The sequence below is a fragment of the Metarhizium robertsii genome (genome assembly GCF_000187425.2).
Source record: "Metarhizium robertsii ARSEF 23 chromosome Unknown MAA_Scf_8, whole genome shotgun sequence".
NCBI lineage: Eukaryota > Fungi > Ascomycota > Sordariomycetes > Hypocreales > Clavicipitaceae > Metarhizium > Metarhizium robertsii.
The window spans coordinates 464,683-483,499 of record NW_011942226.1 but is presented as its reverse complement, the minus strand read 5'-3'; the positions used below and the strand labels follow the sequence as shown (position 1 = coordinate 483,499).

The 18,817-nt window shown below is 49.0% G+C and overlaps 4 protein-coding genes across 4 annotated transcripts; 2 read left to right on the top strand and 2 right to left on the bottom strand.

The window, feature by feature from the left end:
• Positions 1-3,108: 3,108 nt before the first annotated feature.
• On the top strand, positions 3,109-3,891 carry MAA_00941 (CCAAT-binding protein subunit HAP3; the record flags this gene model as incomplete). The annotated part of the gene is made up of 4 exons (XM_007818939.1): positions 3,109-3,202; positions 3,293-3,439; positions 3,555-3,682; positions 3,748-3,891. 4 exons carry the CDS (start codon positions 3,109-3,111, stop codon positions 3,889-3,891), a joined length of 513 nt encoding a protein of 170 aa, XP_007817130.1.
• Positions 3,892-6,132: 2,241 nt separating this feature from the next.
• MAA_00940 (transposase) lies at positions 6,133-8,005 on the bottom strand (the record flags this gene model as incomplete). Its single annotated transcript, XM_007818938.2, has 4 exons — positions 6,133-6,756; positions 6,792-7,307; positions 7,346-7,593; positions 7,696-8,005. The coding sequence occupies 4 exons, from the start codon at positions 8,003-8,005 to the stop codon at positions 6,133-6,135; spliced, it is 1,698 nt and encodes a 565-aa protein (XP_007817129.2).
• A 1,155-nt stretch (positions 8,006-9,160) lies between these two features.
• Positions 9,161-10,066, top strand: MAA_11472 (uncharacterized protein; the record flags this gene model as incomplete). The annotated part of the gene is made up of 2 exons (XM_011413466.1): positions 9,161-9,564; positions 9,727-10,066. The coding sequence occupies 2 exons, from the start codon at positions 9,161-9,163 to the stop codon at positions 10,064-10,066; spliced, it is 744 nt and encodes a 247-aa protein (XP_011411768.1).
• A 4,798-nt stretch (positions 10,067-14,864) lies between these two features.
• MAA_00939 (uncharacterized protein) lies at positions 14,865-15,747 on the bottom strand (the record flags this gene model as incomplete). The annotated part of the gene is made up of 2 exons (XM_007818937.2): positions 14,865-15,622; positions 15,678-15,747. 2 exons carry the CDS (start codon positions 15,745-15,747, stop codon positions 14,865-14,867), a joined length of 828 nt encoding a protein of 275 aa, XP_007817128.2.
• Between the last annotated feature and the right edge of the window lie 3,070 nt (positions 15,748-18,817).

The window sequence follows — 18,817 nt, the reverse complement described above, 5'->3', positions numbered from 1 at the left end:
CTTGCCATGAGTTGCCGCTTGGAGATGCCATGAAATGCGGCGTGGACCTGCTCTGTCCGCCTACCTTGAGTGGAAACGGCTAATATGCGGGCCAATCTGTGACAATGATCGCTACCCCAGGCACGCAATCCCCTCGACAAGGTTTTGAGGGAGAAGAGCAAACTACAGCCCAAGTTACAACGACACAACAGGCAGCCCTTGAGATCGCAGGGGTGTCGGAATTCTGATTTTTTTTTTGTCCCCCCTCCATGGGCTGGGATCACCCCGGCCTTGTTCAATTACCGCCGTTTATATGCATACTCCCCTCCGTCTGTTGTCCCGCAGATCACATCGGCGGTTCCCGTACCTGGCGGCTGAGCGACGTGGGCAATGCAGCCTACTCCATCGAGGCTGCAAGGGCGCACACAAGCCATGCAGACGCCACACAACCGACTTTCCCCACGCGCTGCCACCATTGCAACAACCCACAAGCGGGAGAGGCAAGACTTCGACATACACACTCTATCTTGCGAGAACCGCACGTGCAGACTGAGAAATAAGGCAAGGCCGCCAGCGGGGGCAAGTATGGCCTGCTTGTTCGGTGGTGCTGTTGGCTGCGGTGAGACGAACTTCTGCTCCGCATCAGTCTTTCCGCAGCAAATGACTGTAGGATACTCACATCAACTACCAACAGAGGGAGACAGAGGGAGACGACCGCGCTGGCCGTGAGCCATGACAAGTAGGTAGTAAAAGGGCTGCAACGCGTGCTGATTCTTGTACGTTGCTTCATATCCTGTAACACACCACTATGTCGTCGACACAGCTTACTGTCCCTGTACTAATACAAACTCGCGGAGCAGGTGTCCGTGTGAGAATGATAGCTTCGTCCAGCCAAGACAACTACGATACTCCCATGTATAATACTAATCGCATAGCAACTCGATCACACGTTTGAAACTAGCCCTTCTTAGGTAGGCTGAGCGAGATAAAATGACAGACAATGGGCCAGCCGACCATGTCTGTCATGCTATAACCAGCGATGTTGAGGCCCCGGCGAAGAAAGGGACCACTAGAATCGCGGCATGATTCCTTGGTACGCAAGGTCCACGATTAAATGGCAGCCTCTACGCTTACAAATGGGTTCGCGGCCATAGCAACAAGCCGCGATCACCGTCAAACCCCTGATGTTCAACCAAACGACTTATAGCGCTGGTTCTGCTCAACCCAGTGACGCTGAAAAGTAGCTCGTTCCGAGTGGCTTGATGCAAATTGGCCTAGACTGAGTAATTCCGCTCTGTGCCCATTTCATCACATCAAGTGCGCCAACTGCAGCGGCCATGTTACCTCTGCGGCTACGCGAATCAGTCTGTGTGCATGTGCCAGCTCAACAGTCATCTTCTTTTTCCAAGCCTGAAGTAATTTAGTCATTCCGGCTCGCCTCCCTGGTTGTTCCATTCTTCTCCCACAAGAGGCTTCGCTGGTCATCTGTTGAATCACCCGGCTACAGAGAATCCCGAATGTGACAAGCAAGGATCTGCTGGAATGAGGCCGCATTACTAGTCGCCGTTTTATGAGCTCCATTGTTCCGCACATGCAGGTATGTGTAATTCCATCACGGTAGTTGGCTTCACCGTTCCGCCAGGCCCTCAAAAAGGCTGGGTCATCTTAATGGGACTATTCAGGCCCCTGTGGATGCAGTCCAAATTCTTCGACGCAGGGGTAGGTGAGGAATAAGCGAATGGTACACCAAACCGTGGCACCGGTACTCCGCACACAGGGTAACCCATACGACAACAAGAAAAATTACCGTTTGTTTTATTTTCCTGGTGAGGCCAGAGCCATCCCGGCTCCTTCCAAGAGTACGGAAGGATTGGTCTCCACACGTAGGAGCGCGGAACACTGAGAGACGAGACGAGACGCAGCCCAGTGTAGAACCCTCTCCCCAGTCCTTCGCTTGGCGGTCCATAGACAATGAACGGCAGAGCGCTGAATGCCTGGGGTTAGTCAATGTCACCGCATGCGGGTTTGTCAACGACTTTGTGTAGACCAGAAAGGACAGATTATACGAAGTGGACTTCCCCCAAGGCAGGGTCTGCTGGAGCTTCTTACGTTTCTGTTCCTGGTTTATGGCAGTTGTTGTGAACCGGCGCCCGAGAGGTTCTTCTTTCTACAATTCAACCTTCTAGTCCTACGCTTTGTTATCGCTGACGAAACGGTCCTCAAGCTCGTGCAATACGGAGAAGCGGAGCGTACGGTGAGTACCATGACGCGATGTGGAATGCGTTGATTTGTTTCCCTCCTTGGTTGTACAGTGTACCGCCAGACACAGAATTTGGGTGAAATACAGAGGCGATTGTGCACTATTCCATGTTGGCCGTCGCAGCATGATATCACTATGGTGGCATGTATCGAAGTCACTCGGATAAGCACACACCCGACTTCAATACTATCATTCTAGGAAATCGCGGCCCCGAATCTGGGCCGGGATCGATATAAATGTGTTGTTCTTCTATGGATCCGTCAAGGGGATGCAAAATACGGCATGCAAAGCAGAGAGCAACAAAGGTTCAAGATTTGTAATTGTTGATCAATCATCCTTTCAGAAGCATAAAAGGAGGTATGATGACGAAGGTCAGACTAGTATAATATTTTATCATCGCATTCCTCAGACAAAGCATTGGGCGGTATTGTTGGGGCGCATGTTGTGCGTCTCTTTCTGTAGTCTGGGAAGCTGGCCTTGAACAGGAAACGATGAGCGGCGGCCGAGATGTGACAGCGAAGAACATGGGTAACCTTGTTAAATAACACAGGAAAGGGTGTGTGTGTGTAAGCGCTGATGACAAACCTGTTTATCTCAAAAGCCTCCAGCTCTTGATGAATTTGGCAACTGCAGGTGAGGGCAGAGAGAGACTGCACTAGGTCACAGCCAGACCCCAAAGCCATCCAACCATCATCATTATTAACCCAGCCTCGTCTTTACCAAGACCCGTCAACACTTGAAGAGGTCCTAGCGGGCGTGTGGGACGGCCAGCCAGCTCTCTGTGCGAACGCTGGGCAAGCACATAAATATACCACAACCCAACTCGCAAGACACGATGGAGGAAGAAAACTCACAGGAAGGAACGAAATATGAATAACAACCAAGGCCCACACTCCTCTGGCGGTGCTGCTGGTCACGAGCTCAAAGTCAAGGAGCAGGATATACGGTTGCCAATAGCCAATGGTGAGTTGTGGCTAAGCTTCTGAAGCCCAACCCTTGGGTTGTCCTCTCTCACGACACACGGTCCACCAGGAACAAACCTTTTCTCACTAGCGCAGAGAGATTTGAGGCCGACATCCGTAAATGCAGTCACCAGAATAATGAGGAATGCTCTGCGGGACAATGCAATGATTACCCGGGAGGCCAAGGAGTGTATGCAGGAATGTGTCGGCGAATTCATTTCCTTTATCACTAGTGAAGGTTAGTTAACTATTTCCCTGGTCACTCACTGAGATTAGAGTCAATCTTACGAGTCGTGCAATTATTTGTCTTGAGGAAAGGGGGCAGCACCACTAACGCCGCTCGTTCCGTCCAGCCTCCGAAAAGTGCCAACAAGAGAAGCGCAAGACCATGAATGGTGAAGACATCTTGTTCGCTATGACTTCACTCGGATTTGAAAACTATGCGGAAGCTCTGAAAGTCTACCTTGCCAAGTACCATGAGGTAATTTACTCATCTCTATGTCTGGGCAGTCATCAGATAACCGAGGAAATACTGACATCTCCCAGCAAAAAAACCAATCTAACGAAGGGCATTTCATGGAGCATACTTGGGTTAGATCAATAATGCCTGCTGAGGATGGAGTTGGAGACAGCCAGAATCTTGAAGATGAAGACCCGAATGATTTCGGACCTTTCATCGCGTACAACTAAAGTGACGACAGTAATGGCAAATAAGGTGGTGCTTACTAGTTTATTTCATGTCTCGAACAGAAGTCTTCCATATTTCAGAGCAGAAATACAGCCAGCAAATTTTTTAAATTGAGCAACACCATATTCCATATGGCTTAAATCCTGTATTCTTGGGACATGTTCATGTTCAACAACAACCACATACGAATAATGAGGCGGGCATGGATAATTTCGAGATATAATACACCTACATACCTGGAGATAATCCTGTAGTTATATGGTGGAAAATAGTCGTTCGTATGCATACGGTGTCTACTATTGTCACCTTGGCCGTTTTTGGAACTGTCGGTCTCGTTCATGTTACTGTTGTATAATGAAGAAAAGGGGTGGAGTGACTGACGGTCATGGCGTGGGGTCAAATTAATGCATTCAAGAACGCCCGCTGGTTCACTTTTTCTCTTTACAAAGTATCAATTGTGCGATGAGAATCGTGGAAAATGAGTGTCGCGTATTTGATAGGTTACGTCACTGGTTCAGTTGCAATGCCGTCGTGATTCTCCAGCGCATAGTCAAATGATTCCAAAGGAACAGGCGCCAGCCATCCCATTTCTGCTGGTGACATATATCGACAAGCCCATACTGCAGTCATCGGTCTCATTAATCGAATATGCACCTTCTTTGTTCCAAGTCGCACCATGTTCTTGACTGACGCGATCTTCTATTGCTACTAGGCTAGCATTTCCAACAGTAGGTCAATTTTAACTCTGCTAAAACCAGTCTTTAGCAATATGACGCGCTACTACAGCGGCACCAGCGTAAAAGATACAGTCACTCCAAAAAAGGATTTCTTTAAAAAGGCCTTAAGAGTCTCAATCTTGTACCAATTTATATCCTTATACTTAATTCTCAGCTCATACGAGGCCATTTGACAAAAGGCTTGCCGTTCATCTGGTGTTATCAGACGACATTTGGATGCTATGGAAGTCGTTGTTAAAATTTGTCCACTAAAAAATTGGCAGGCAGGTCAGTCAACTCACCATTTGGCGCATGTCCTTTTAATTTCACAACTTTTGAGCGCACAAGGAGCCAGATTACGTCGTGTAATATCACCGTCTGCTTATTTGCCCAGAGGTTGTTGTGGTCCTCCACAATGACCATATTGCCGATGAAAAATTCCGCAAATCGGGCCATCAATGCATTCTTTTTGGACTGATTTGGGTCATTCGTGATTTCAAATACAACATTTTCGCAAGTGAACCCGAGAAGGGCCTCGGTTGCTGGCTCAAAGCCACCCACTCGGACAATGTGGAATAAGTACTACCCCCAGCCAAAGTCACTGCTCATCGTCGTACGGTGGTCAATAATTATTCGATCGTTGTCTACACGCCGTTGGCAATCCAAAAACTTGGCCGATAGTTCGCTCAACTCGCCATTTATCTTCTTGAAATTCTCGACTGTTGAATGTTAGTTGTGACGGGGGATCGAGGCGGCGCAAACTCACCACCATCAATTTTGAGCCGTCCTGTAACGTCTGGTCCAAATCTTTCGTTGTATTCAGCCTCTGTCTGATGCTGATCCGTCTGTGGGAGGAACTTCAAAACCTGCGCGCCATACAACTGCTGGGCTAGCGTCGAGTTTTCTACCTGACAGAGTGACAGAGTGGCAGTTGGGAGAGGCGCCATATCATGCGGCTCAACTGGGCGGCTCAGCCTTGATGCTTTTTTGTGCAGAAAATGTCCCACGTAAAGAATAATGTGATTGGCACTTCGAGAACGCAAACATGAAGGTTCTTAACACATTTACGGGGAGTATTGCTATTTGCACAGATATAAATCTCTATTTGCACAGATATGTGTCTCACCTTTGACTCACCTACCCCACCCTGGTCACCATCAATTTCTGTAAGGAATGTTGCGCAGCGCAGGCGCAAACTTGTAAACAGCCGGCATCGTTCAAATTGATTGCGACAGCACACACAGCGACATACACGGTGACACATACGACGACACACTGTGAAACACACGAGGCTATCAGAACATTGAACCACTTAAATCAATTTAATTATCATATTATTAGGGAATGCTTGGGTTCTGAAGCATTACAACGTCCACGTGTCCTGCCAGCTTCCTGTCCCTGACCCATGGGTGCCGCACACCCTCTTCCTCTCTATGACGGTATTTCAGTCCTGCAAACCACACTTTTTACAGTGGACCATCATGGTGCTGCAGCATGCCGTTCATGAGACAATCAAGGATGCGATGGCTACAAGGCAGGCCGTTCGAAGTTGCCTGTGCAAGGGAGTAGCGGTTTGGGCTCGCGCTGATCAGGCAGGGCGGCGAGGGCAAAGAGATACTGCCTGGCAAGCAGGTCAATGGCGTGATATGTGATCTGCAGGTTGAGCTTGTCAAGCCATGCCTGCTTGAGGTACTGATCACGCTGACGCTGAGTCTGTCTTGCAGCCTCTTGACGATAGGACCGAGACTTGTTATCAATCACCGTGACAGGGGCTTGGTGGAGGTAAAGAAGGTCTCCCATGCCTGTCACAAGGTGAGAATTTACGTCTGCGTGAGCGGTCTCAGTAGGGCTATTGACCCTTTGACCGAAGTTCCGATAGCGGTCAATGTAACACTTTACCCACTGCTTGCGCCACGGCATATATTCCTTCTGGACATATCGCAGGATGTGCCGTTGCTGTCGGCCTAAAGTTTCGGCAAAAGACTTCCACGAGTCTTTGAAGGCATCGTGATCAGCGGCACAGACCACGGCTCGGAAGGCTTTGAACATCTCCTCACGGTTGTAGTCATCAGAAGGGTTCGCAAGCTCGTCCTCTGCCTCGTTTTGTACACGGCCCCGGGCGACAACATCAAGGTCTAGCTCTGGCACGAGCTGCTCGGCAGTTTTGTTTTGTCGCTTGGATCAACAGAAAGGGTGTTTCCGTCATTATCAAGCTCAACAATAATGGCGTCGTGATCTTCGCCCTCAGTGTCCTTCCAGCGGGCGTTAATTTTAGCCCGGACGTTGGCCAAGTTGTGGTATACGCATAGCTGCTGCTGAGCACCTGGGAAGGTGTTCGTGAGGGCTGCGCGGAGAGCCTGTTCCTTGTCAGTGATGATCACCTCCGGCGTGTCTGCCCCAATGTCGATGCGAAGCTCGTCAAGCCGGTCACATAACCACTGGAAGTGGTGCTCCTTTTCGCCGTTTATAAGGCCGAAGGTGAAGTTGGCCAGGGTCTTCTGATCCATCACACCTGTGGCTTGAAATAGGTGTAACCCAAAGCGATTGGTCTTGTATGTGTTGTCCAAACCTAGCACCTCCGGAAACTTCTTCCACATCGTGCGGCACCAGTCGTAAGTCCAAAAGACGGCACAGACGCGGTCCTCTTCATCGCGCAAGGTTCTGACCCTAATATCTCCGCTATCAAGCTCCTTGACGAAGGCCTGGGTAGCTGTAAGGCCGTTAAGTCAAGCTCCTTGACGAAGGCTTGGGTAGCTGTAAGGCTGTTAAGTCGCTCGCGTTTGATGGTTTGACGATCATTGTAGATGTCCCGTGTGCGGAAATAATCATAGCCTGGCCTGTCGGCTTTTCTAACAATACTAGCCATCTCGCGGGCCCTAATGCCATTCTCGTTGGCTAGTTCTCGCTCTTTTTGTTGCTGAGCAAGCGTGCGGCGGCGATAGACATTGTGCGCCGATGGATCGAGGGACTGTCCGTGGTTATGATGGCCTTGAACCACCGTGTACGTCCACTCCTAGTTAGACGACTTGGTGGCCTTGGCCGTAATTCTGACGGGACAATCAAGCTTCTGTGATGACGGCTACCTGAGACCCGAGCTTTGTGACGGCCGTCGCGGGCCACGGCCGCATTTGAAGACGATGTAGCTTGGCTGGATGATGCCCCCGATATCCCGCCTTGAGGAGCTAGAGGCCTTCACTATGGCGGCGCCATTGGAAAGGTGGAAGTTGCGGAGGAAGGCAAACAGGTCATCGTAAGTGTCAAAGAGTGGCGGCGGCAGTTGTGGGACCGTAGCCCCAGTGTAGTCATCGTCAATTGGGTCGTTGGTGGCAGTAGCTGCGGTGGCCGTAGTGGCACGGCCTGGCGAGGGACTTCGTGAGTTGAGAAGGCGGCATATGTTCATCTTGACAGACGTGATGAAACTATGTAGCAGTGGACGTCAGGATTGTGTGGTGGGGTTGACGCCCTCTATTTATGCGTAGTGAGAGATTGACGATCCTCGATTTAGCTGTTTACGTTTTCCCCATTCGGATGCACTGGAATCGACCGTCGCAGACTGGTCGCACGGTATTGGGCTATGGTGATCAGGGTGAGTAGGTGAGTCAAAGGTGAGACACATATCTGTGCAAATAGAGATTTTTATCTGTGCATATAGCAATACTCTTATATTTTGCGAGACGAGGTATCTGCATAGCCGGCTCAACGGGGCTTAGGGATCCGACCAAACTATTCGCTATCACATTCAGATGTGACAGGGGTTGCCCCGAAGAGGAGCGACGTCCCTTCCTGGGTTGTGCAGCTAAAACCTAGCTGGGGACATGTGTAAACGACAGCATTAAAAGGCTGATCCAGAACAGACGGGGAGGCCAATAAACCCATCCCAAGGTCTGCGTAGAATATTCCAATATTGTTTTGGACATGTTTAGTATAAATAGCTCCTGACTACAGCAAACAATCTCAATGCGACAGTCTGCTGCCATAACGAACTTTTTTCTTTCTAGGCACTCCTAGTATTTCCCCCTCTTTCCCCCCTACCGGGGGCCCCTAGAAAAAATCCTTTCACTATGGCAGACGATATTTCAGTGACCAAGACAACTTCATCCTGGGGGTGGAGAAAGCCTCGCAACTCGGAGAACGGATAAGAGTTCCGAGCCGTACATAATCTAAAGTGCACACAGCGGCTTGTGGTTGTCCTCAGCCGATGAAAGTGCCCCTTTCCTATTCCCTGTTTTGGTGTGCACCATCCCAGACGCCCCATATTTCCCTCCGAGCCTATTACCACGCCGCTCGAGAATGCATCCGTGTTGAACGTTGCATCGGAACACACACGGCCCAGACGCTAAACGAGAGAGTTGATTCTACAAGAAAGGTTGGCCACTGAGTTTCTAAAGTAGGCTATCTATGGAAGGTGCAGGCTGGATCCTGCACGTGATGTGGCATCATGTTCAAATCCCTGCCCCTAGCGGTCGCAGTATATATGCTTTACATCAAGTTCTGCACTCACTGCGTCCGATTGCCTTTCATCCGGAATCTTCAAGCTGTTTTTGATACATGCACAATGAGTACTAACTTAGACTGCTCTTCCTCTAGTGCAGGAGTTTCGTTCGATAAGCAGCAACCCAGCTTGAGTGCAGCTATTCTGAGCTCGTTTGCACAGTCCCTATTTCTATCCTCCTGCTTTGGGACACAACGCCTGAAGGATGAGGAAGCAAATGGCAGTGCTCTTCAGAATTCGGTATCTAGCAACGAATACGCCGACCAGCCAGGCATGCATTTCCTGAATGAAATCGGTCAAAATAAAATCGGCCAACAGCAAGAAGCTTCCCACACACTTACTACAAATCCACTAGCTCGCATCTTGAACAAGCTTCAAACCTGGAACAAAACTATAAAAATCCTGATAGCCGAATCTGGTGTCGTATCCACGATGTATAGGCGGGGTGGTATATCAACATATGCGCAGTGAGTAAGTTGAGCCAAATGAGAGAACATGATAAACTAACGCCACAGGGCTATCCGGGATATTTGGTCTGGAACGCCTCAAACTTATGTTATTCTCAGTAATACACAACAAACAGAAAGGGTTGAGCTCATTATCGCCGACCCAACTATTGATATTTGCAGCGAGAGGTGGACAAACATGAACAATATTGTTGCTACAACAACTATTCCGGCAAACTCTGAACACCAAGCATCACAAGCGACCGAAAGTGAGAAAGAAAGGCAGAAGCATTTGGAGGAAGAGAATAAGAGGCTTAGAGATGAGGCAATAAAGCAGTATTCCCGTGACTGCGTCGACGCCTTACTACCGGGAGGCTGTTTAGGATACTTGTGTTCGGAAAAGGAGTTGCCCAAGATTCGCAACCTCATGAAAGAGAAAAGCTTAAAGGGCGTCGAATCCCATCATGTAAGGAGCTTCTTTGGGGAATCAAGCAAAGATGCGATGCCCTACCATACCCAGTGAGTACTCATGTCAACCATGAGCAGGAACTAATAACTGACGATGAGTAGTATCGTGACTGGCTGGTTAAAGTCTAAATCATAAGAATTATCAGGCCTTCTCTGACCTCAGAGGCCCTCGGAGGCTCCAACTCTAATCTATGGACTACTTTCCCCATTTCTATTCGCTTCAACCCGTTGCTCTGATTAAACAGTGAGCTATTGATATGGAAAACGGCAAATCGGCGCGAGAAACAGTGTCTGCTTGTAGAGAAGTGGCTGGCGTGTGAAAGTGTGATTGGTTCTCACGGATAGGTAGGCAATTTGAGATAACTAGGCTCTACGGCTATTAGTTACCACAAGTGTAAATACGTACAGTGTAGTTCCATAAATCATGCCAGAAGTGTTTGGTTGGGCGTTTGATTGCAACCAGAAAATTCCTATTAGTTCTGTCTCGGTTCCGGTTCGTTGTGTTAATAGTCAAGTAGATATTTACCACAAGTGGAAATGGTACAAGAGCAGACATACAGGCTTTCCAAAGCTATGGACGGCAAATCTCACATTCTTCAGGCCAGTCACATCTTCGACAAAGCCTTGATATACTGCTTGCTGCAACAAACGAACATACGACAAGTTCATGCTCACAGTTATGTCCCAACGCCTTTGCACCTTTTTTTCTCGCAGGGTGGTACGGTGGGAAACTTCTACGTGCTGTTTCGTGGACTGACATATACCATTTTTACCTTCACTATCGCTGCATTTCGACTTCGGTACGGCCTACCGGAATGCCTGTGTCGCCTTAGTGGACGAAAAGGCTTTACTGGCTAGGAATATTGCCTCCGAGAGCACCCAGGCCTTGCTTTACGCGACAACGACCACACTGGAGGAGCTGCAGTTGGTATTTACGATCGAAGGCGGTTTTAAGACAGAGTATCCCGCAGACTGGAAGTATTTTGCCAGAGGCCGCGTTCGTCAGATTGCAATCTCTGGAAATCCAAGGGGTTTCAGATAAGTTGGCTCGTCTCGTGGACTTTCTACAAAGGAATAGGACGACACTCAAGCGTGTACGCTTAGCAGATGAGCAGCTCGACCATCACTCGATTGGGGCTCTTTTTGAGTCTTTAGTTGCCCTGAATAATAAGCATACAATTACTCACGGAACTCCTAAAGGAGAAACACAACGGACGATAGTCTGGTACGGCGATGCAGGATTTCGATGTCACTAGAGCAAGGAGTCGCGGACTGGCTCGAACTTTGTGCTCTCCCCTTCATTTTCCCGTGACCATAGGATGGAGGGAGTGCCCTCATGTAAGCTTAGTATGGTATGTACTGTATACATTTGGAAATAATAGTGTCGAATGTCTTCCCAGCCACCGACTAGATTTTTGGGCAACTAGATTATGCCCGTACCCTGGTGACTTCAGGCGTCGCTCAAGCGCACCTATCGTGGCAGTACTTACTTGTGGACTATGATATATATCCACGAGGACGACTGCAGCTGGGGGGAAAATAGCAGAAGCTGCAGCTCTCAAACTCTTGATGTATTAGTGGTGTTACAAGCAGAATTCTCCATTGAACTTCCAGATAGCTTCGAACTAAATGACCAGACCAAGGTTGAATTTGTCCCGGAGCTGGCCGTTTCGTCATAACACAGCATCAGAACATACCTAACTAGCCCTTTCTGTAATGCCATTTATTGCCGCTCTCTGATGAGGACTAAAACCTCATCAGTCCGTCACGAGCTCTGAGCGGTCCACGACGAGCCTTGTCCTTGGCGATTCAGAATCCCACAAAAAGAAAGCAGAGTGTATTAAACTGAAACATATGACGGCCTACTCTCCTACAGTATTTGTTGCTTTGCCCTGGCAGCGCATGCAATACCCGAATACCAAAGCATCTCCGCAATACAAGGATGAATATCGAAGATTCGGCCCCCTGCAGCCGGGAATGAATTAATTAGACATTAATTACGTTCTCATGAACTCCATGTCACCCTCTTTAGCCCTGTACACTGGTCCTATGGAAACGTTGCGTGGCATACAAACTCGATGTACTATCGAGAATCGTTGCTGAGCAGGCGGAATGGCAGCGAGAGCTCCAAGGACCTTCAAATTTACGAAGCAGGCTGTTCCCAGCCATAGCCTCCGACTTCAGGGCTTCGCTGTCGACATTACAGGCGACAGCACTGGCCACAGCTCCAGTAACCGAGCAGAGACCAGCCCTCTCCCAGGGTCGTAGGGAGATCTATTCCTGCGATGTGGAGGATGACAGTACGTCGCCATAGACGTCCACCAGACAACTCCGGTGGCGAGGCTGAGTCTTACTACGGAAGTCGTCCGGGGACAAGCCGGTGACTGTCACTCCGGTGAATGCATGAGAGCCTCCTGTCCCGCTGACAGCAGTCATAAGCAGATGATACTTCGAATCCATATCGAGAGACGTGCAGAGCGGTACTTTTCCTTGATCTCAGCGTCACGCCAGCCACCAACAACCAGGTAGATAAGCACTAGACAAGGGAGGAGACGGGCCTCGTTCGTCGCGACATTGTAGGGTGTTGGGCTTTTCATCCACACCCCAGCCCCCTCCTTCACAAAAACAATATTGGTGGTCTTGGGGGTTCGTCTTCGCGTTGTATGTGACTTCGACGCTGTATGCAGTTAACTAAATGTATGTGGGTGTCAAAGGACGGCGGCAAGGCGTGGCTGGCTCCACTCCCAAGAGCCCGCTCATATGCACACGCTAGTCCGGATACGGAGCCTAGCGCGAATAGAGATCACCGATGGGAAGGACCGTGCTTGGTGATGTGGCTGGCAGAATGTGCCACTTGACAGCCCAGGATGAGAGACCCCAAACCGGTCGTCCGCTCCAGAATTACGCCACAGCCGCAAGTCTTCAACGCTAGTTCATATTCAGAACTTAGCGCGAGGGACCTACCATTCGACAACCAGGGTAAAGTGGAGAATTTGTGTACGTCTCCTGCTGGATTACTTTGAACTTCCGTCGCACTCTTCACCAACCTACGCCGAAAATTGGTGACTGACGCGGCTCTTCCGTATGAAATGCACGACATGAACTGCCTGCTCACGAGTAATCACGCACGGTTGTTACTTTGCGCCGTCAATGACAGCCCGAAAAGTATCCCATTCGCCCTCACTGAAAGGTAGGGCCAGAACGATCTTGGCTTCAGGCCGTCACACTGTTTGGCGTCCTGCAATGCGGACTCTGTAAAACCACATTTCAGAGGCAGAGATGCACCTCGAACATCCATTCTTCTTCTCGTGCGGCTGAGCCCCTTGTTGCAGCCCGTGAACCTTTCAGGATGAGTGCCCAAAGACGGCCGGCCCGACCGCCATTTGCAGAGGAGATTAATGGGAACAGTACTATTCAGGAGGATGCTGTTGTTCCGGATGCTGTTGTTGTGCATTGAGGTACATCAGCCGTTCGGGCAACAATGCACGGGTAACCGCGGCCCATTTAAAAGCTCTGCCACAAGAGCCGCCTGCCAGCGACCAATACAGCTAGCCTCTTCGCAGTGTCTGCCAGCGCATCGTCATATAAGCCGCTCTTCCACACACTGTTGCTGGCTGGTTCTGTATCGGACTTCCCAACCGTCCATGGGCTCATCAACATTCGGTTATTATTGCCACAAATCCTAGTAAGATGACCTACACAAGTAACAAGTTCACCGCTTGGCTAACGCTGAGCAGCATATACACGTGAAGCCTCTAACTACCCCTGAAGCCTCAAAGTTCCAGAATCCCAATGCCACAGACACTATCCTGGGAATGCCCCAATGTGGGATGCGCTCCTAGAAGGATTACCCTTGAGAAGGGATCGCCATGTCCAACATGCAAGACACCACGAACATTCTCGCTGGCGAACCATGTAAAAGTTGGACCACCTACCGGCACACCAAAGGGAATAAAAAAATGAGTAGGGACACGGTGCCAACAACATTGCAGCAGGAAAGCAGATATTGCTGGGGAGAGAGGACATGGAGTGGACAGGAGGCTTGGCTGACTCGGGCGATATTTCAGGTAGACTTTCGATAACAAATATTTTCACGATAGTTACCAAATCTTATTTCATAACCCGTCCTTTGGATGTCGCAACTGTTAGCTCTATTACAACTTACACTCCCATCCAGAATACTATTATATAGTCTTGTCGAGTCATAATATGAATGGTCTCTAGGCAGTTGATTCGACTAGAAGAAGGCCCTGATATGGTTGTCGGATAAGGCTGCCTCTGTTATTTGAACAAGTGACATAGTTGCTGGATGCCATAAAATCATTGATATCAGTAGTTTGAGAGGCTGGGAATCTTCTAAACTAAAGATGAATGACATGAACCCTTCTGAAGGGTAGAAAGAACAACAATATTCAATTTTTCAAGAGAGAAGCTTAGTTAACAATAGGTCTCACGACGTGACAATAGTACTTCAGATACTAACTTTCAGCAGATGCCATACCGATATGTAATCATGATTGGACTAGCCTGTTGTCCATTTTGTGCTTTTTTCATCGAACCGAAGAGTTAACGACAACGACCATGAGTTCTCGCAGACATAGTCTGCAGCAGGCACAAGAGAAGAACAATGATTTTGTAAAAGGAGCATAGTTAACGAACGCGACACATACCCAAGAAAATAAGGATCGCCCATACATTGAAACAGTGTACGTACAACAAGCCGCCTATTTCGTTAAAAATAAATATGAACTTTTTACTATGCCGTTTTAACTTTACATCTCCGCCACTTTCGTTTTCTTCGTTCTCGTCTGTCGTTCAATTGCTTTGCGCGCTTTTCAGCTGTTCAGCAGCTGTTAGTATCCGCGCAGGGCGTGTCTGTGAGCAAGATTGCAGACCAACTTACCCCAGTCTTGGTACACTCGCTTCAGCTCAGGGTCAACCCAGGAATAGTGGATAGCGCGTTCAGGATAACGCTGGGCTAGACCAGGTGGCTCCATAGGGCTATCCTGGCTGTGTCTTTGACGGCACTTGATGCTGACACATTTGGGCTTTATATCATCGTCGTTGCCAAAGATTAACCAGCCATCTTGATCCCAGAGTGGAATCCTCTGATTCATGCGGTAATAGATACCTTGTAGGCCTTGGACGGTTCTTTCGGGAGTTCGGCGAAACATGGCAGCAAAATCGTGCTTGATACGTTGCCATGTCAATTTCTTTTCGTGCCAGCAGTAGATGATGAAATCACCCTCTTCGGTGGTGTACCTCTGGTTGATATGCCTGTTCTCGCCATCCGGAGAGGGACTAGGGCGATTGTCAAGACTAGACATATTATTAATATGCATAGGAACATGTTGGAGAAATTGCAAATCGCATGCTCGCTGCAGACACAATGGCTGAAAAGGCATGGAGATTTGCCTCAGGCTGGGTGATGGCGGAGGCAACGGGGTTATGTAAGGGCGAGCAGAATCATAAGATCTCGCAAGAGCTTCAACGCCAAGGTCAAATTGCTCGAGGCTGGGAAGCTGTACTCTTAAGGAAAAACCGTTTTCATCGCCGCGGAAAGTGGTGTTGGGAGGAGTAGAAGAGTGTCTAGCGACGCCTTGGAGCGGGCCTGGCCATCGCGGTTAGCAAGCGCTTTTGGACTTAAGCTTGATGTCAGAACTCACCGTCCAGACTTAATCGCAGGCTACTTGATATTGACTCCAGTGTGGGGGTAGGGTATTGGCCTGGAGGCATGATACGGGGGAGATCGTCTGAAGAATTTCTGGCCTGCAATTGTTGTCACCGGTGGTAGCCTTGATGGCCATCTAGGTAGAGCTGCCGGCAATCTTGAAATTGCGTTGCTCTTGCAGTCCTTCAATCGTCGAGTAGATTTGTCGATGATCACGCTCTCGTAGTCGCTGTACTATATTTTAATGCACCAGTATATCTAGTTCTTCAGAACGGATTTGGTGGCGCCTTTGATTGGATCTAGATGTTGATCAGCACAACGCACAAACTCAACGCAACATGGCACTAACACAAGAACAAGAGGGTATTGTGCTACTCTCCGTGGCAGGTGTTGAGACGGAGGTGATAGGGAGGCACCGGAGTCTTTGCCAATGTAGCGCGTGCCTCGTCCACTCTCTATTACCTGAGTTAACGTGATAAACTGTGCAAAAGAGGTGAAAAAATAATCATTGTCTTCAGCCGTTGTGGAAGGCCCGTGTCAGCAATGAGCATTAGATCCAACATGGGGTGCAAGTTTAACTTGGGCGAACCATACCCCTGATAACAAGGCTCTCGGCCACCCCTGAGATTGCCTCTCATCTTCATTCAGCTATAAGAGTAGTCTTGTCGCATGTGCCGTCATTGCCCTGGTACGCCAAAGCTTGATACACACAGAATGAAGTATGGGTATGCTGGCCAAAGGCGGACCGCCGGAAGCACCGCCCCGCCCCGCCCCAGTGGCCAATCTCCCGGAACGGCCTGGTTATCTGCAAGGGACCAGTTTGGGCTCGCTCTTGGGATGAAAAGTTCTGTAATAAATCGTCTAGGGACCGTTGAACCGGGCAATAACTGCAACCGGAATCACAGTTCGTGTTAATACCGGTCTATCGCACCCTTTGACCTCCCGGGCCGTGTCTTTCGTTCTGCTTCTCTAGCTCTGGAGCTTTTGTTGAGGAGCGTAAATGTATATGGTAATTATCCCATATATGGCCCCCTTTAATTTGTAGAAATCTGTCGCACAGCGCTTAGACAAAATGAAAGACTTTTGTTTTCCTATCTAAAAGACCGGAATAATACGAAAACTAAATACTTGTTGCAATACCGCTGTCATAGCAACGGCTGTTGCCTTGAACGAGTGACTATCTTAACAAAAATCTGTGGTCTGAAAGAGAGTGGACAATACACGTGCGGTAGATTGTGCTGAGTCCGTCTCGGTTCACTATTCCCCTGGGCATATTGCAATTCTAGCCAATTGCAACAACTTCACCGGATGTAAGAAAATCGCACCTACCCTATGCTTCGTTCGGTTCATCTTATTTCTTGTCTTGATGTGTGCTTGCATCGGTCGATAATGTAAGCTGGGATATGTTCTTTTCAAAACGCTGAGTCGGCTCTTCTACCCCCTCAAGTTCTCCTGCGTCCTGGAGCGGATTAGGATTCCGGTCCTGAAGAGTCAACTTAAAAAACTCCATAATTTTTGAAGATACAATCGAATTCTCTTCGTGATACTGTATCGTATTTCTGACACCATTTTATCCGCTCTCATCTTAGCCGGTTCACGCGGGGGCTTGCCCAGGACTGAAACGTGGCGAGCGTCAACCATCCACTTGTGCAAGAAAGCCCTCCAATGCTCGCCAGTCCACTTCTCCAGGGTACCATACTCGCTATGAGATTGAAATTTCCGAAGAGTCGAATCGTTCCGATCGTCACTGACCCACTCCGAAATAAAGTGGCGGGGAAAGTACAACTCCGAAATTTGGTCTTCCAGTTTGTTCTGGTGTTTCTCCTGCTCGATGCATCGACGTAGTCAGGGCCAAAAAAGCAGATAAGAATTTTGCCAACCGATTCATCTTCTTCCGGAATTTCCACGGTAGTAACCATGGTCTCTTTAAGCGCATGTCGGCGGATGGTATCAAGCGCAGGTGGGCGGACGGGATCAAGTGATAGTCTGGCGAAACTAGGTCAATGATCGGGATTTGGTGTCATTTGTTAGTTCTATAAAAGGTGCGTGCGTACCTGTCAAGCTCATTCTGGATTTGCGGCAAGTGGTCGTGTTCGCCCACAATTACGAGACGCAGGTTGCGTAGCTGATACACGTCACGGTGGTATCGGAGGATCTGGTCAGGCGTAAGGGCACGTTGGGCATTTTCCGAATACAAAAGGCGGCATGCCGTGGCAATACATCATCTCTGGGCTGTAGGGCTCGTCGTCTGTATTCCAAAGCTCGGCAGTGACTGCATCATTCGTGATTGGTGATAAGATGCGTTCCAAATAAGCTGGGAGAACTTTGGCGAATTCTTCCCGGCCTGCGCTCTCCAAGGTATACATTAGGATGGCTTGTGTCGGTTGAAGTATCGGTGTTCGAGTAGGCGGAAGACTGACTCTTCGACACGATGCGCTGCACAGCGAGCGAAACAGCACAGCCAGGAGGCTGGTTGGCAAAAGCAGCGTACACTTTCATCGTAGATCGTTCTTGTTCGATGACCGCGAGTTGCATGCCGCTCTCTGTCGTGAACTCGGTGATTGTGTAGGGCGCATAACTAGTCAGGTCTGAACCTCGCGACCATGCGAAGTGCGCCTTGCCGCTGAAGTACAGAGGTCATGATGACGTAGATTTTGGTGGGAGAGTGGTCTTGATTCAAAAAATTAGATGCGCAGAGAGGCGAAGATATCCGGGTTGGTTGAATACCGAACAACTCAGAACTGGTGGTTCCATGGTACCAGAGCAGCTGAATATACCATTGTGGTTCTGAGCCTCTGCTGATGTTGGGGCCAGAAGAGATTTCCTTTCTTTTTCTTTCTGGGTACTGCTACTGTCTACGGTGAGGGCCGCGGTCAGGGTAACCCACATGTCGTTTATGTTGAACATGAAACAGCATCACGTGCAGGGTCCAGCCTGCGCCTTCCATAAATAGCGTGCCTTGGCGGCATCTCTAGCTTACAGAATCAACGCACTCCTTTTATCTGTGTTCCGCTGTGACGTTCAACAGTTTATGGTAAGCTGTGGTCTGGCATTGATTGCATGGGGTAGAATCAACACACAGTCTATGGTACAGGGGCTAATCGTAATGAGTATTTTGAAAGCGCCACAACAAAG